The sequence below is a fragment of the Mastacembelus armatus genome, chromosome 17 (genome assembly GCF_900324485.2).
Source record: "Mastacembelus armatus chromosome 17, fMasArm1.2, whole genome shotgun sequence".
NCBI classification, from domain to species: Eukaryota; Metazoa; Chordata; class Actinopteri; order Synbranchiformes; family Mastacembelidae; genus Mastacembelus; species Mastacembelus armatus.
In genome coordinates, this window is record NC_046649.1 from 23,210,901 (window position 1) to 23,225,300 (window position 14,400).

The 14,400-nt window shown below is 39.1% G+C and overlaps 2 protein-coding genes across 12 annotated transcripts in view; both read right to left on the minus strand.

Moving 5' to 3' along the window:
* Positions 1-14,400, minus strand: part of LOC113134345 (zinc finger protein 62 homolog) — a 757,491-nt gene that overhangs the window by 42,855 nt on the left and 700,236 nt on the right. The gene's annotated exons all lie outside the window — the stretch shown is intronic.
* LOC113134373 (uncharacterized) lies at positions 1,282-5,802 on the minus strand. 2 transcript variants are annotated; one of them, XM_026313730.2, is made up of 4 exons: positions 5,632-5,802; positions 4,045-4,133; positions 3,812-3,893; positions 1,282-3,345 (listed from the first exon to the last, which is right to left on the minus strand). In XM_026313730.2, the coding sequence occupies exon 4, from the start codon at positions 3,188-3,190 to the stop codon at positions 1,526-1,528; it is 1,665 nt and encodes a 554-aa protein (XP_026169515.1). In that variant the 5' UTR covers positions 3,191-3,345; positions 3,812-3,893; positions 4,045-4,133; positions 5,632-5,802; the 3' UTR covers positions 1,282-1,525. The 2 variants fall into 2 exon arrangements, with proteins under 2 accessions (XP_026169515.1, XP_033181545.1); XM_033325654.1 differs by lacking the exon at positions 5,632-5,802 and having other exon boundaries at positions 3,812-4,106.

Sequence of the window (14,400 nt, forward strand, 5' to 3'; positions counted from 1 at the left end):
TAATCTTCAGACTTTGGCATTTTACGTTTTGGTGTTTCACCACATAAAGAGCAGATTTGGATTAAATGATCATCTATGGAGCAGTGAACTGTTCATTTAGATGTAATAATATGTAGATAAGGTTGGGAATACACACTGATATGCTAATGCATGAAACTGGAATTTGTGATTTCAGATGTCACACCAGATATAAACTCATTTGTAGTTCACTGTGTTGCCTCAACAGCAGGTTTTTGGTTTGAATGTGGAAAATGTTTTCATCTTTTGAGACAATAGTAAAATCTCATATGTAGATTTAGTATTTAGATACTTTGCCTGCCCACCTCTTTCTTGTTGGAGCCTGATTTCATTACTGTTATACTTGATGCTGTGCTGCCACCCTGTGGACAAAGTGCTGCCATATGGGACATCCAAGTGATTTCCAGGTGATGACTTCCCAGATTGTTTAGGTTAAGTGCGTCTGTCTTCATTGAGTTTAGCACTCAATGAAGACAGACGCACAATGTTTTTCCACAATGAAGAACGGTGTTTTGCTAATTTTTACTGTCTAGGAAATACTGAAAGTTGTTAGAACATGTTTTTTTTTTCTGATATATGTTTACTTTTTTACACACAAAAATGGAATAAAAATGCAGCTGTTTTATTTATTTATTTTTTTTAAAGTTTCTCCTGTTTTATTTTCAGAGTGAGTTTCTTTCACAAGGTCAACTGTGAGCTGTTGTACTGCAATCCAAAATCATCAGTTGCTCGATGAAATGTGGGCCTTTTATTAATCACTTGTAGTTATGCGTCCATAGGGATTATGTTCATACAGGTAAGTGTTATTGGCCTGGACAAAATGTTTTGCTCTCTTCTTTGTTGTCTGTATCAGTATGGATTTCTTTGTGTTGGTAGAGCTGTATCATGGTTGCCATTTAGTGCTTTGAGAGGAATTGGTTTTTAGGGGCTGAACTTGGTGCTGCCTCAGATAAGCATGTGAGTGTACAGGCAAAGGTTTCACTTTTATTACTCAGCTAATGGAAGTTTAAATGATGAGCTGATGTTTGCAGCTTGGGATTATGAGGATAAGTTTAAATGATTTAAATATCTATGTATTGTTGTTTGGAAGGCAGGGTGCTAACTGAAAGAACCAATGAAAACAGCCAACACAAACATAATTTTAATTTTCTTCATGGTTTATTATTGATTAGGTTCTCCATCATTCAAGCAATTACCATACAAGGTTTTTAACATCTAGGTTTTAAGTTGCAGTTGTATGAGGAAGTTTCTAGATTACTGTCTGTAGCACAAAATTTGGTTATTGAATATTTTTTACAACCTTAAACATGTAAATAATGAATAAGAAGAAAGAGAAAGATATAAATGCACAAGTTAAGTAATGTCATAAAAACTAACTTTTGAGTTAAAATGCAATTCTTTACTTTGGGCTCTAGAGAAACAGGTGGATTTGTAGTTTTGACATTGTCGGCCTAACAGCAGTAGATTATGTGGGGAGCTACAGAACTTCTTGGACAGTACTTTCTTCCTAGTTTTGCCCTTGTTGAGATTCGTGGCGACGGAGGAGTTTCTCCCCTCTGTTTACTTTGGCCATGGTCTCTGCTTTTTCTCTCATGGCCATCAGGGACTGAACTCGCTCCTTCCAGCCTGGCTTGGCTTCAGATTTCTCTCCTTGAATAAGCATGTCAATGTACTCTGGAGTGGAGAGAGGATTTGGCTTCAGTGCTATGTCTTTGAGTCTGTTGAGACACTTTGCAGATGTATTCATCAGTTCCACCACCTTAGCCTGCACCTGATCATATTCATTTTTCACTTTGTCACCGAAGACCTGAACGGTTGCCTTACCCCTCGTGGCTTTCAGGTACTTTTCTTCCAACTCTTTCACTGTGCGCTTTTCTTTAACTTCTATGTACTCCCACCTGTACTTCTGATTGAAGTGTACATTCCAGTAACATTTCCCTGGGCACACTGTGCAGTAGCCATTTGAGCCCATTGCACGGCAGTGTTTTTTATCTTTATCTTTGCTATAGGGACAGTTACTATGACAGGTATAACTACACTGCTGACAGTTGGTGAGGAAAGTACCAGTTCCAGAATTATCCACTTGAGTAGGCTTCTTGATAGTGACATAAAACTCAAAGTCTTTGTTTCTGCTGAGTTCTGCCTCGTTTTCTTTAAGTATTTTACTTGTCTCTCTTAACTCCTCAAGCTTGGCTAACCCAACTTTAACCTGCTCCTGCAAACGTTCAACTGAGTTCTCGAGTTGCTTTCTTTCCCTGAGGACCTCTTTTGTCATTGTGAGGCTTTTGGTTTCTATGGTGTTCAAAGCAAGAAAGAACCTCTTCATGCTTTTCATCCCCATGTTCCAGAACATCTGATCAAAGTTTTCATTATCGTTGTCCTCACTCATGCTGTCTGCTGCAGATTTGTTGTTGTGGGCGAACAATGCTGAATTATTGAATTTGAAGTGAACTGGTACACCGTCTTTTTTAGGACATGGGACCTCTGCAACATTGATCGCCTCTAGAACTGGTGGGCGTTGGCCGTCTGCAAATGTCACCAGAATCCTGATGTTTTCTGCCACATCTTTGCCAAAGATTGAGAGCACAGAATCAAAGACATATTTCTGTGTTGGTGCTAATGAAGCCTGAGCCACGAAACAAATGGCATCGATTTCACCGACGCCATTTGTATCAGAGAAGAGACTGCGCAGGTGCTCTACGATCATCCTGTCTCGGTCGATGCCTCTTGTATCTCCAAAGCCTGGAGTGTCAACAATGGTCAGTGAGAAGTCTATTTGAAAGCCTTCCTGATGGTAGAGCTGGTACACAGTGACTTCAGACATCTGGTTGAGAGCTTGTGATTTTGACTGACCCTCATCAACCAACTTAAATCGATATGAATCCTCCCATTTGACACCTAGAATGTAATTGATTATCCCATTGATGAGGGTCGACTTTCCAGCCCCAGTTGCCCCGAGAACCATTATGGTGCGATTAGGTTTAGGATTAATTTTATCATGTTCTTTCCCAAAGCTGAAATGCTGGCACCCATCTATGTTAAGTTTGTTGGGTTTCAGGGGAATGGCGTAAACAGCCAAATGCCCTTCATTTTCAAGCTGTTTGCTTATTTTTTTAACATCATCTGAAATCCGTTTAGGGCCAGCTGGTTTTCTGGAAAAAAATCCAGCCATCTAGACCTGCACTTCTTTTTTTTTTTTTTTTTAAATATTGAACTTGAGTCAGATTATTCCAGGACCAGCCTCTGAACAGGTAAACTAGTTGTGATAAACTAGTCTTTGTGCTGTTGAGGTTTATATCTGCTCCTGAAGTGCTGTCAGGTCCAAATCTATAAAGATGAAATATACAGAAATTACAATGTAGAATTCAACAGTCCTGAAAACTAATACAGAACATGGTCACACTGACTGATATTAAAAGGCTTATAACAAATCTGGTAACACTTTGAATGACTCTGAAGGACTAAGCAGTAGGACTATGTAGTAGTAGTAAAGTCAACCATTTGGAGTCATTCATCCTCCTAATTGTATCACTATCACTTAATGTAATTCTGAAGCTACTGAGTTAGTAACAGACCAGAGCAGCAAATGCAAATATGGTTTATGAATCTTTTTATTGTGATTCTGAAATGAGTAATTATAAAATAGTTATATATACATATTACAAACTAATATAAAACAAAAGACTCTCCTGCATATGATGTGAGGATGCCCAATATTAAATGTTTTGGGTGTTTGTACTTTCTGTAGCATGAAATCACAGAAATAGAAGAAGTTGCTGAAAATCTAACACACCTGTGTTGGCTGTTCTCAGGATCAGGATCCAGCTGATGTTTCAAAATGCTGCTTTAAGTTTCCACCTTGTTCTTCAAAGTTACTAAGATGGAGAAAAAAGGATGTTTATTCTCTTCATTGTATGTTAAATCCAACTTGTAGTCACAGAAATCATCTGATGTAATGTGGCTGACAGCTGCTTAAATTATTACTCTCTGGATCAAAATCTGTCTTGTCCATCACACAAGTTTTACCTTGATTTGAGTTGAGTTATAGTTTATCTATTTGTGTGTTGGCTGCAGAGTTGGAGGAGAGTCCGACCCGCTTTGTTGAGACAATCCAGCTGTTGCAAATAAAGTTTTGTCATTAGTTTGTCAGCTTTTCTAGTGTTCCCAAAGCGTTAGCTGTGGGGGTTTCTTTTTGCTGGCCCCATAGTTTTTACTTTTCTTTAACAGTACCAGATATATTTACAGTGTCCTCCACAATTATTGGCACCCCCGTTTAAGATGTGGCAAAATATATGTAGTTTTTATTGCAGAAGCATAATCTCACACAGAAATGGAAAAAAGGTTAAACGTTAAATAAAATAAATGTTAAAATTAAAAAAAGACTTAAAAAACCTTAACCTATGGGGTGAACTGAAAAGGAGAGTGCATAAGAGACCCTGGATGATCTGGAAAGATTGTGCAGAGAGGAATGGTTAAAGATCCCTCTCTCTGTATTCTCTAACCTTGTGAGATGTTAGAGGAGATTAAGTGCTGTCTTGTTGGCAAAAGCGGGTTGTATGAAGTATTAAGATCAAGGGTGCTGATAATTGTGGCACACATGATTTCATATAAAGTCAATTATTTGTTAATGTTATTTTTGTTTTTTGCTGAATAATTGTACTTCAGTTAAAGGTTGGATTTTTCTTTTTTTCTGAATTTTGGTTCTATTTTGAAAAAGAAAATGAATTTATTAGAAGCTTCCAATCTTACTCAGCGGTGCCAATAATTGTGGAGGGCACACTATAATTTATTATTTTTATACAAAGTGTGCTGTTCTTTTTCTTGTCATTGACTTATGCTCAATTGTAGCATCTGTGAAAACACACAAGACAAAGTTTAGAGACAAAAAATCTTTTTCCCCAGTGTAAATTATCTTCCTGCGGTTAGCTAAATTACCTGTCATGTTTTATATTAGATGAGCACAAAGATTTTACAGTAAGAGCCTGTAATGTTTCCTATGTCTGTTCCTTCACCTAACAGAGCTCCAGCTAGAGGATGATGGATGGATTAGCTATAATCCATTTGTTTCATTAATTGTGGAGCTGGTTATTAATTGCTTTGTCTTAACCTACACTATGTCTTTACAGTGTTTGATCAGTTTACCACTCACCAACACATCACTATATATAAAGTTGTAAGGTTCCTGCTTATGGTCTTTCAGGAGAGAAATGTACATTTTCTTGACTCACATTCATTTTCACCCCTGAATTCTGAGGTAAACACAGTTATGGACAATTTGAAAATGAATGGTGGGATTCCCATGTGTTCAACTTCTCTGTGTGTAAACTGAAACAGCTCTGCCAGGTATCACCTGCCTATAGGAAGCCTCAAACAAATACACTCAAATATTCTAACCTTCTTCTAACCTCAGGAATAAACCAGATGTGATAAATAAAAAGTTCAAAATGTCAAAACTCAACTTGGAAGCTTAACTGACAAACGAAATGTACTATTGTCATTTTTGTAGTCTGTCATAAACGAGTATAAAAGCTGAAATAATGTAACAACTGAAGAAATGATGCAGTTTTCCAGCTGTTCAATAATAAAAAGTAAAACAAATATTCAGCTACTTACCGCTCAGTTTGCCTCTGATTAGGAGAGAAGGGCGAGCTCTGTTGTCGCTCCTGTTTATATCCACAGTACAACGTCCACACCCACTGAGGCGTGATTTACATCAGGGAGGGCACTTTTCTACATTTTGATGACAGAGTGGCTCTTGTACAGTTTTCTCCTAATGTTGATACAGGGATGGTGACTTTACAGTTAGACAAGACCATTTCCAAGAAACCACCCTGCAAAAGAGGAAGAAAGAGAAAATGGAGGATGCTGTAGGTGTAGTGTGTACAGAGGAGACCAGAATACGACTTTTACATTATGGAAAGTCAGTAAAACTGCTGTAAAGTGGTATCATTTTCTGGATTGAGTTCATATTAACAGTAGATTGTCAGGGCAGAAACCCTTATCACGCATGATAGAATCAAGTCATTTTATCACAGGCCTCATATTGTTAGAAGAACCAAGATATTTCATTAAAGCAGTACCAATATAAAGGAGCGATAGTATAGGATGCAATATAGGCATCAAATACAAGCAGCTGCTAAACATCCATAACAAACATCCCAAGAAATGTGTTCAGTCACAAACTCGCATGTGTTAAATTTAATGTCAGGCTGGGAGGATCAACTGAACATGCACCTGTTTCATCACCACCAGTGGTAGAGATTCAATGGGGGAGGGAGAGAGTTAGTTTTGTCTGTCAGTGATTTTGTCTATTGGCATTTGTCATTAATTGGTAAAACTGATGCTACAGTGAACCTGTCTCAGAAAATGCAGCAGAGTGAGGAGATGGGGCCTCACGGCTGCAGTGGGGGGGGTCTGGAGTACCAGGAGAGACTGGCGGGTCTCGGCTGACCCGGAGCCACAAAATGTTTTGATGACAATTTTATCTGCCAGGTCAAAGTGCTTCACAGTGGACACCACAACCACAGTCGCTCACCTGTGCGTCTTTATTGCTGTGGGTTAAGAGATATGGTTTTATGATGAAAGGGCTGAGAGAAACTGGGCCATGAGCCGAGATATTGGCCTGATAAATGGTGAAACTCTCTCCCACACAGTCTTAACTGAAAGACAACCTGCCACATTGTTTTCACTCCTACAGTCGTCTGTCATAACTTCATTATTTCCAAAAATGTTATCTGGCAACTGTCAGTGTAAACCTGTTTAACCCGAAACCTGAACTGAGAAATTCACATCGTGTTTCCTTGTCGTCCTCTTGTAGCAGCTCATCGCCTTTAAAAATTGTAGTATTTTAATTTCCATGTCAGCTTGAGAGTTTTGCATAGTGTCAAATCAGAGTTTTTACACTTTGATACTCAGCACATCACCTTTAGCATGTAGTTAGGAATAAATGCATTTATTTATTTATTCATAAATGTATTTATTTCCTACAATAGGCAACTCGTTACTTTGAAGGGAAACCACACATTTGAATTCTGCTAGAACTCTTGCATATTTAAAAAAAATATATATATAGGTGAGGCTTTTGTAAATGGGAGATTTCAACCTTTGATTTTTAATATACATTTTCACAGACTTTCTAAAAACACGTTTTTATTTTATCATTGAGTTACAGAGTGTTGGTTGATGGGTAAATACCCATTTAAAATCAAATACACAATAAAATATACAAGAAGTGGGGGGGGGTAACAGGGGTAACAACTTGTTAAGAAGTGAGACCATTTCCCAGAAAGCCTATCCTGAAAACAAAAGAAATTCTTAACTGAAAGACAACCTGCCACATTTTTCTCCTACAGTCGTCTGTCATAATTTCATTGTTCAATCAATGTTCAACTTCAATTGTTGAATTTTCAAAGACTTTCTAAAAACATGTTTTTATTTTATCAATGAGTTTGTTAGTGTTGCTTGATGGGTAAATATTTGATCCAGTTATAAAATGTACAAGTGGGGGGAGGAAGAAGAAGTACGACCGTTTCCCTGAAAGCCGACCCTGCAAACCCGAGAGTGAAATAAACATTCTTGCAGCTGCTGTTGCCGTTAGCAAGATAAGATAAACCTTATGGATCACACAGTGGAGAAATGAACAGTTACAGTAGTACAGAGGAGTAGATACTGTGCCACCGGAAGTGAAAAATTATACAATCAAGAATAGAAAATATAATAAATAGTTGGAGAAAGGATAACTGTCAGAGCAGACATACCCTGCAGATGTGATCAGAAGGTTTTACATCAGTGTATCAGCATCAACCTTTGTCTCCATTTCATTTGCAAAAAGCAAGCATTGACCCAGACATCCCAGTCATAGGGTCAGGGTCAGGTCAGACCTCTGAGGTTCTGCATGTGTGATCGAGATGTTCTCAGCTGTGACCGACACCTCTTGGATGCAGTTAGGAATAGGTCCTAAATAAATGCATATTTGTTCTGATTTCCTATAGAAGTAATCCTTTTCATTTAAAATACTTTCTCAGTCAGTGCTGACACTTAAATGTACTGTACATTCTGCTGGTCATGTCATTTCTGAGAAATCGTCCTGATTCTCCTCAGTGCCACCTCCCATTGTTGAATATTGATAAGGGGGGGTGTTTCCTTCTCAGAGAAGATATAAAGGTTTGAAGGGACAGCACTCCCTCTCTAGGATCTCACACCCTCGAACTGTAAGTGCTAATGCCTTTTCTTTTAAAGTGCTGATGCAGTTGGGGTCAGGGTTGCAGCTTGGTTGTTCGTGGATGTGGTTTGATACACGTGTAACTCAACATCCTGTAAATGTTTCCTTAAGCAGATGTACCATAAACTACATGAACAGTGAAGTAAATAAGGTTAATAAACAAGTTGTTAGAGGTTCACTATTTGCTTTACAATAGATTTTTATGAAACGGTTAATAATATATATTATAATATTATATATAATTATATTAACTTCATTTGATAATCTTTTGCCATAAAGTCAAACTTGTTCTTACAATATTCTGTATATATTTAATAACTGAAAATATAAGGTTGATTCCTATAGGTGTGGAACAAACACCGTTTTGTTTGGGGATGTAAAGGTAACAAAGCAGTCTAAAATATTTTGGGCAGCATAGACAACTTTTATTACAGCTGCATTAGTCAATATTTTTATATTCATCTGTAATTCATAGTCATGAATCCAAATAATTATGAACTGCAGTGCCACCAAGTGGTTAGTGTCTTTCAGTTCATTACTCACGTCACCAAAACCACAGTCAGTTTTTCTCTTTTCTAGAATTAAAACTTGTAACATTTTATACTGTAAAATATTTTTTCAGGATTTGTTGGTTGTATGTTGGACTTGAACTGCAGTTGTTTTGTTTGTTTTTTTTGTTTGTTTTTTTTATTTTTTGTCCATGCTAAACTTGTACATCAGCTCTATTAGCTCTTTGTCGGCTTCAGTCTGTCTGATTGATCAAAAACGCCAGAGACAGAAAATCAGTAGCCTTATCCATTACGTCATCTGCTGCCACAGTGAAACGTGGCGTTTAAAGTAAGCTCCAGCTTTTCAGTCTAAATATTGGTAACCTAAGTGAATAAGATTTGAAATGTTCTTCCCTTGACTTGAAAAAGAAAGTGCTATATAAACTGCCACCCAAAAAAGAGACATTGATAAAGAGCAACTATACTTTAACCTACAAACAAAGGTAAATCCTTCTTTTATATTAAAGTTGCTGCATAAGGGAGTCATGTCAAACTTATTTAGTGTCTAAACACACCAACAAAACTCTTAGCCAGCTATTAGTCTGCATACAGGATGTTTTAAAAGTCCAGCAATGACTTCAGCACCATTTACATCTAAGTTCACTACCTTTGTGTCTTCCCTTCCCTTGTTTTATCAGCTTATCTTGGTGTGTTACTGCCACCTATTGATCATTGGATTAGTGTGACACCATTGGTAAGAATTTGTATTGTGTCACCCATGTGGGCAGATATGAACAAAAGAGTGTCCCTGTAGAAAGAATCTCCACAGAGGCCTAGAACTTCTCTGGCACCATTTACTTTTATAATCAAGCAGGAACCACTTTGCTACAAACTGAGAAGAAATTGTTAATCTGTTAACTGATGACAAGGGACAAATCAAGTTATTGTTAAAGGTTTTTACATTGATAGTTTTGGGATAAAAACAAAGACGGGCCACTCCCAAGGTCCATTTAAGTCCAGAGCGAGTTGACCAGGTGAGATGTGTGTTCTGCCTGTTCCACAGCTGCTTACATTACTGCAGATTTATTTGCACTGTGTGTGGATTGGCCTTATTTTTGATATAACAGTAGTGCTTCTGAGGAATTGCATTTTTATTTCATTTTTAAATTCTGATTCTTGTTGATTTTGGCAGGAATGACCCTGTGGGACCGTGATGATCTAGAAAACGACACCAGAGAAAGACCTAAACCTAACAGTGATTTTGAGATAGTTGCATCTGAATCAATTGAGGATAAATCTTCAGTGCTGAAGGTTGAAGCCTCATTGAAAGCTAGTTTCTTGTCTGGACTGGTAGAGGTTGAAGGATCAGCCAAATACCTGAATGATCAGAAGACATCCAAAAATCAGGCCAGAGTAACACTGACATACAAAACTACCACAAAGTTCAAGGAACTGTCAATGAACCATCTTGGAAGAGGCAACATGAAGCATCAATATGTCTTTGATAAAGGAATAGCTACACATGTAGTGACAGGTATTCTCTATGGGGCGCAGGCCTTTTTTGTCTTTGACCGTGAGGTGTCTGAAAAAGAAAACCATCAAGATATTCAGGGCAACTTGAAGGTGATGATTAAGAAAAATTCCCTGCTTTGCTATTGAGGGTGAAGGATCCCTGAAAATGGAAGACAAGGACATAGCTAATGTTGAGAAATTCTCCTGCAAATTTCATGGAGACTTTTCTCTTGAGAAAAACCCTGTGACCTTTCAGGATGCGGTAGAAGTCTACAAAAGCCTGCCAAAACTGCTGGGAGCCAATGGAGAAAATGCAGTACCAGTGAAGGTCTGGCTATTGCCACTAGCAAGTTTAGATTCTGCTGCTGCTCTCCCATCAATCCGAGGAGGAGGTGAAGAGGAGGCTGTGCTCGCAGAGATCCTGAAGAAGCGACATTCTTCTCCTTTCAACAGCGAGAAACTGAAGGAGTGGATGGACTGTAAAGAGAGAGAAATCTGCATTTTGAAAACTTTTACCAACATGATGAAAAACACAAAGATTGTCCCATCTCGAAATGGTGTTCATGAGGAAATTCTCAGCGCAGAGAACGCTGTGTGTTTTGCTTTTACCTCCCTGGGAAGGGATGAACCGTATCTCTCAGCTTTGTCAAACTATTTGAAAGGAACACCTGAATCAGACGACCCCCAGGATCCAGCAGCTGTGGACATAGAGAAGCAACAGTGGTACGCCTCCAAAGAGGTGGCAGATGAAATGAGGAAAAAAGCTAAGCTTTTTAATGATTTTGCAGAAGCCAACAAAGAGAACAAGAACGTTAAGTTCCTGACAGTGGGTTTAACTAATGAGACGCAGAAAGGTTCAAGCATCTACTTGTATAAAGACGTACTTTCTGTCGGTGAGAACTTTGAGCCGCCTTCGAAGCCTGAAGCTGTGACTGTCGGTGACATAAACCACAACAGTGTGACGCTGAAGATTTCTCCACCCAGGTTTGGAGCAGAGAACATCACCTCGTACTCTGTCGAGTACTGTGTCAGCGGAGAGGATGGATGGCAGCAAAGCACAGTCTCAAAAGCTGAAGAGGTCACAGTCAGCGACCTGATGCTGAACACTGAGTATATGATCAGATGCAGGGCAGTGACCTTAGCAGGCGTCGGGCCAGTGAATGTGGTCAGTGGTACCATTAAAACCTTACCCTGCAGTCCCCCTGGAAAACCTCAAGTTGAACCAAACTCCAGTGAGATATCAGTTAGCTGGGACAAGCCTGCCGAGCTTGGACCAGACGTCCACATTTTGAGTTATTTTGTGGAATATGCCCCAGTTGAAAATGGGATGACAAAGGAAAAGTGGAACCAAATGATGACAAGAGCTGAAAAAGCAATAATTTCAGGGCTTCAGACAGAGACAGAATATGCAGTCAGGGTCAGATGTGACTGTGGTGTAGATGGTCAAAGCAAGGAAAGCATCACCGTTAGTGTGTCCGCAACAAAGCGCCAGTTTGCGCGTCTTGCCGAATTCCTCAAACATATTAGCAAGAACATAAGTTCTGAATCCCCTTCACTTTACAGACTACCTCTGAAAGAAGAAGACATTGATATAGATGGTTGCCGGATGTATATCTTTGGCAAAGAAAGCATGAGACAGAATCGTACTATCATGCTTCTTGGAGCAACTGGATCTGGAAAATCTACTCTGATCAATGCGATGATCAATTACATTGTTGGCGTAATAATCGTACTAATCAATGAGGATCAATCAAAGTCACAAGCTGAAAGTCAGACCTCTGAAGTCACTGTGTACCAAGTCAATTACCAAGAGGGCTTTAAAATCCCCTTCTCTTTGACCGTAGTGGACACACCAGGGTTCGAAGACACAAGAGGGATGCAAAGAGACAAAGAGATCACGGAACAAATCCGGAGGCTTTTCACCTCAGCTAATGGAGTCAGTGAGATTGATGCTGTGTGTTTTGTTACTCAGGCCTCCCTCGCACGACTGACAGCAACACAGCGATACGTGTTTGACTCTGTGCTCTCCATTTTTGGCAAAGATGTGGCGGAGAACATTGAGATGTTGGTGACTTTTGCAGATGGCAAGCAGCCTCCGGTTCTGGAGGCAATAAATGCCTCTGGAGTTCCCTGTCCAAAAAATGACATTGGGCTTCCGGTTCACTTCAAATTCAACAACTCGGCTGTGTTTGCAGACAACAGGTGCATCAGTGACGGGGCCTGTGATGAGGACTTGGATGATGAAAACTTTGATTTGATGATTTGGAATATTGGTGCCAAAAGTATTGAAAATTTCTTCACTGCTTTGGGTAAAATGACAACCAAAAGTTTGCTAATGACCCAAGAGGTTCTCAAAGAACGAAAGCAGCTTGAAGCGGCTGTCGAAGGTTTGCAGCCCCAGGTTAAAGTTGGGTTAGCAAAACTTGAAGAAATTAGGACAACCAAAGAGAAGATCAAAGAGCATGAAACCCTGATGACTTCAAACGAGAACTTTGAGATTGAGGTGGATGTTATTAAGCCAGTTAAAAAAGATCTCACACAGAAAGGAGTGTACATTACCAACTGCCAGAAATGTTCAATAACGTGCCACTACCCATGTGCAATACCAAATGATAATGAAAAGCGTGGCTGTGCGTCAATGGATAGAGCAGGGATGTGCACTGTCTGCCCTGGAAAATGCATCTGGAGTGTGCATTTCAACCAGAGTTACAGGTGGGAATATGTTCAAGTGAAACAGAAGCAGACACTGCAAGAGCTGAAAGAAAAGTATGAAAAAGCGACAAAAGAAAAACTGACTGTTCAGGACCTGATTGAGAGGCAAGAAGAAGAGATTATGCACCTTCAAGACATGATTGTGTCCCTCATGGATCAGTCAGCTCAGTGTATAACTCGCCTGCAAGAGATTGCCCTGAGGCCGAATCCTCTGACCACACCGGAATACGTTGACATGCTGATCGAGGGAGAAAAGTCAGAGGCCAAAGAAGGTTACCAGGCTCGCATTCAGGCTTTGGAGGCAATGAGGGACAGGGCAGTAATCATCTCCAAGGTCGCCAGACGAGACACTTACAAAAACAGAGGAGGAATTGTCTAAAGAAAGACAGGAGAAGAAGGAAAAGAAAGGGCTGCTCAATAAAATTACAAACCTCCTTGGATTTTAGGAAAAAATGTGACATGGTTTGCAGCCATGTAAATAAAACTCAGTTTCGTTCTGGTTTAAACTAAAACGGTCAGATACAAATATATGGGATGTTAAAATGTTAACATTTTCCACATTAGTACAGTAAAAGTGTTATAAGTTAGCACTACAAGTTACCATGATTCTAAATCTTGACTTTTATCATTGATGTGCTGTGACTATTTTAATCAGCTGGTGGCTGTAGATGAAAGTAATCAATTGTTTTGCCAAATTTTAAGGTAATTTTACATCAATTACAGTTTGATGTTGCTTTTACAGGTCAAAGCTGCAGCTTAGATAATACAGCTTCCTGTGTGAAGTTTGAACGTCTGTAATGTCAGGTGTCAGACAGGTGAGCTCCTATAATCACTAACATTTATCAATAATCTATAGGGACAATGTGCTGCCAGGATTCAGTCAGTAGCAGTTGCAGTAGTCAAAGAAGTTGCTTCTCCTCAGTAATTATTGCTGAATATATCAATATATATAAATAATGGCATTAAATGACTTTAGATGTATTGGGTGTGGTAGAAAATGATGATGATGCTTAGTCACTTAAATGTTGTGTGGTTGACGTCGTAATAAACTGATTTTGTTGGATATGTGATTTTCTCTGTATTTCATCATTGTCCAAAACCATGAATGCAGGTTATTCTAGTCATACAGGGTTAGAACTAACGATTTTCATTCTTGATTCATCTGCTGATTGTTTATTGGGCTTATACAAAGTCTACACCTGAAGCTGTGAATCCCTTTTATTCTGATATAGGACTTATTTTGGTATTTATATGCTAAAATTCTAAAACTATGTACAGTATTTACATTAGAGCAATAATATATTAAAACTCATCTGTTGGTGTATCATATCCATCCATCCATCACCTGTACCCCCTTAGTCCTAACCAGGGTCCCAGGGATCTGCTAGGGGCCTATCCCAGCTGTCTGGGTAAAAGGCAGGGGTCCACCCTGGACAGGTCACCAGTCCA

Coding starts and splice junctions, on each gene's coding strand:
- LOC113134373 (XM_026313730.2), bottom strand. CDS start 3,190: ATGGCTGGATTTTTTTCCAGAAAACCAGCTGGCCCTAAACGGATTTCA.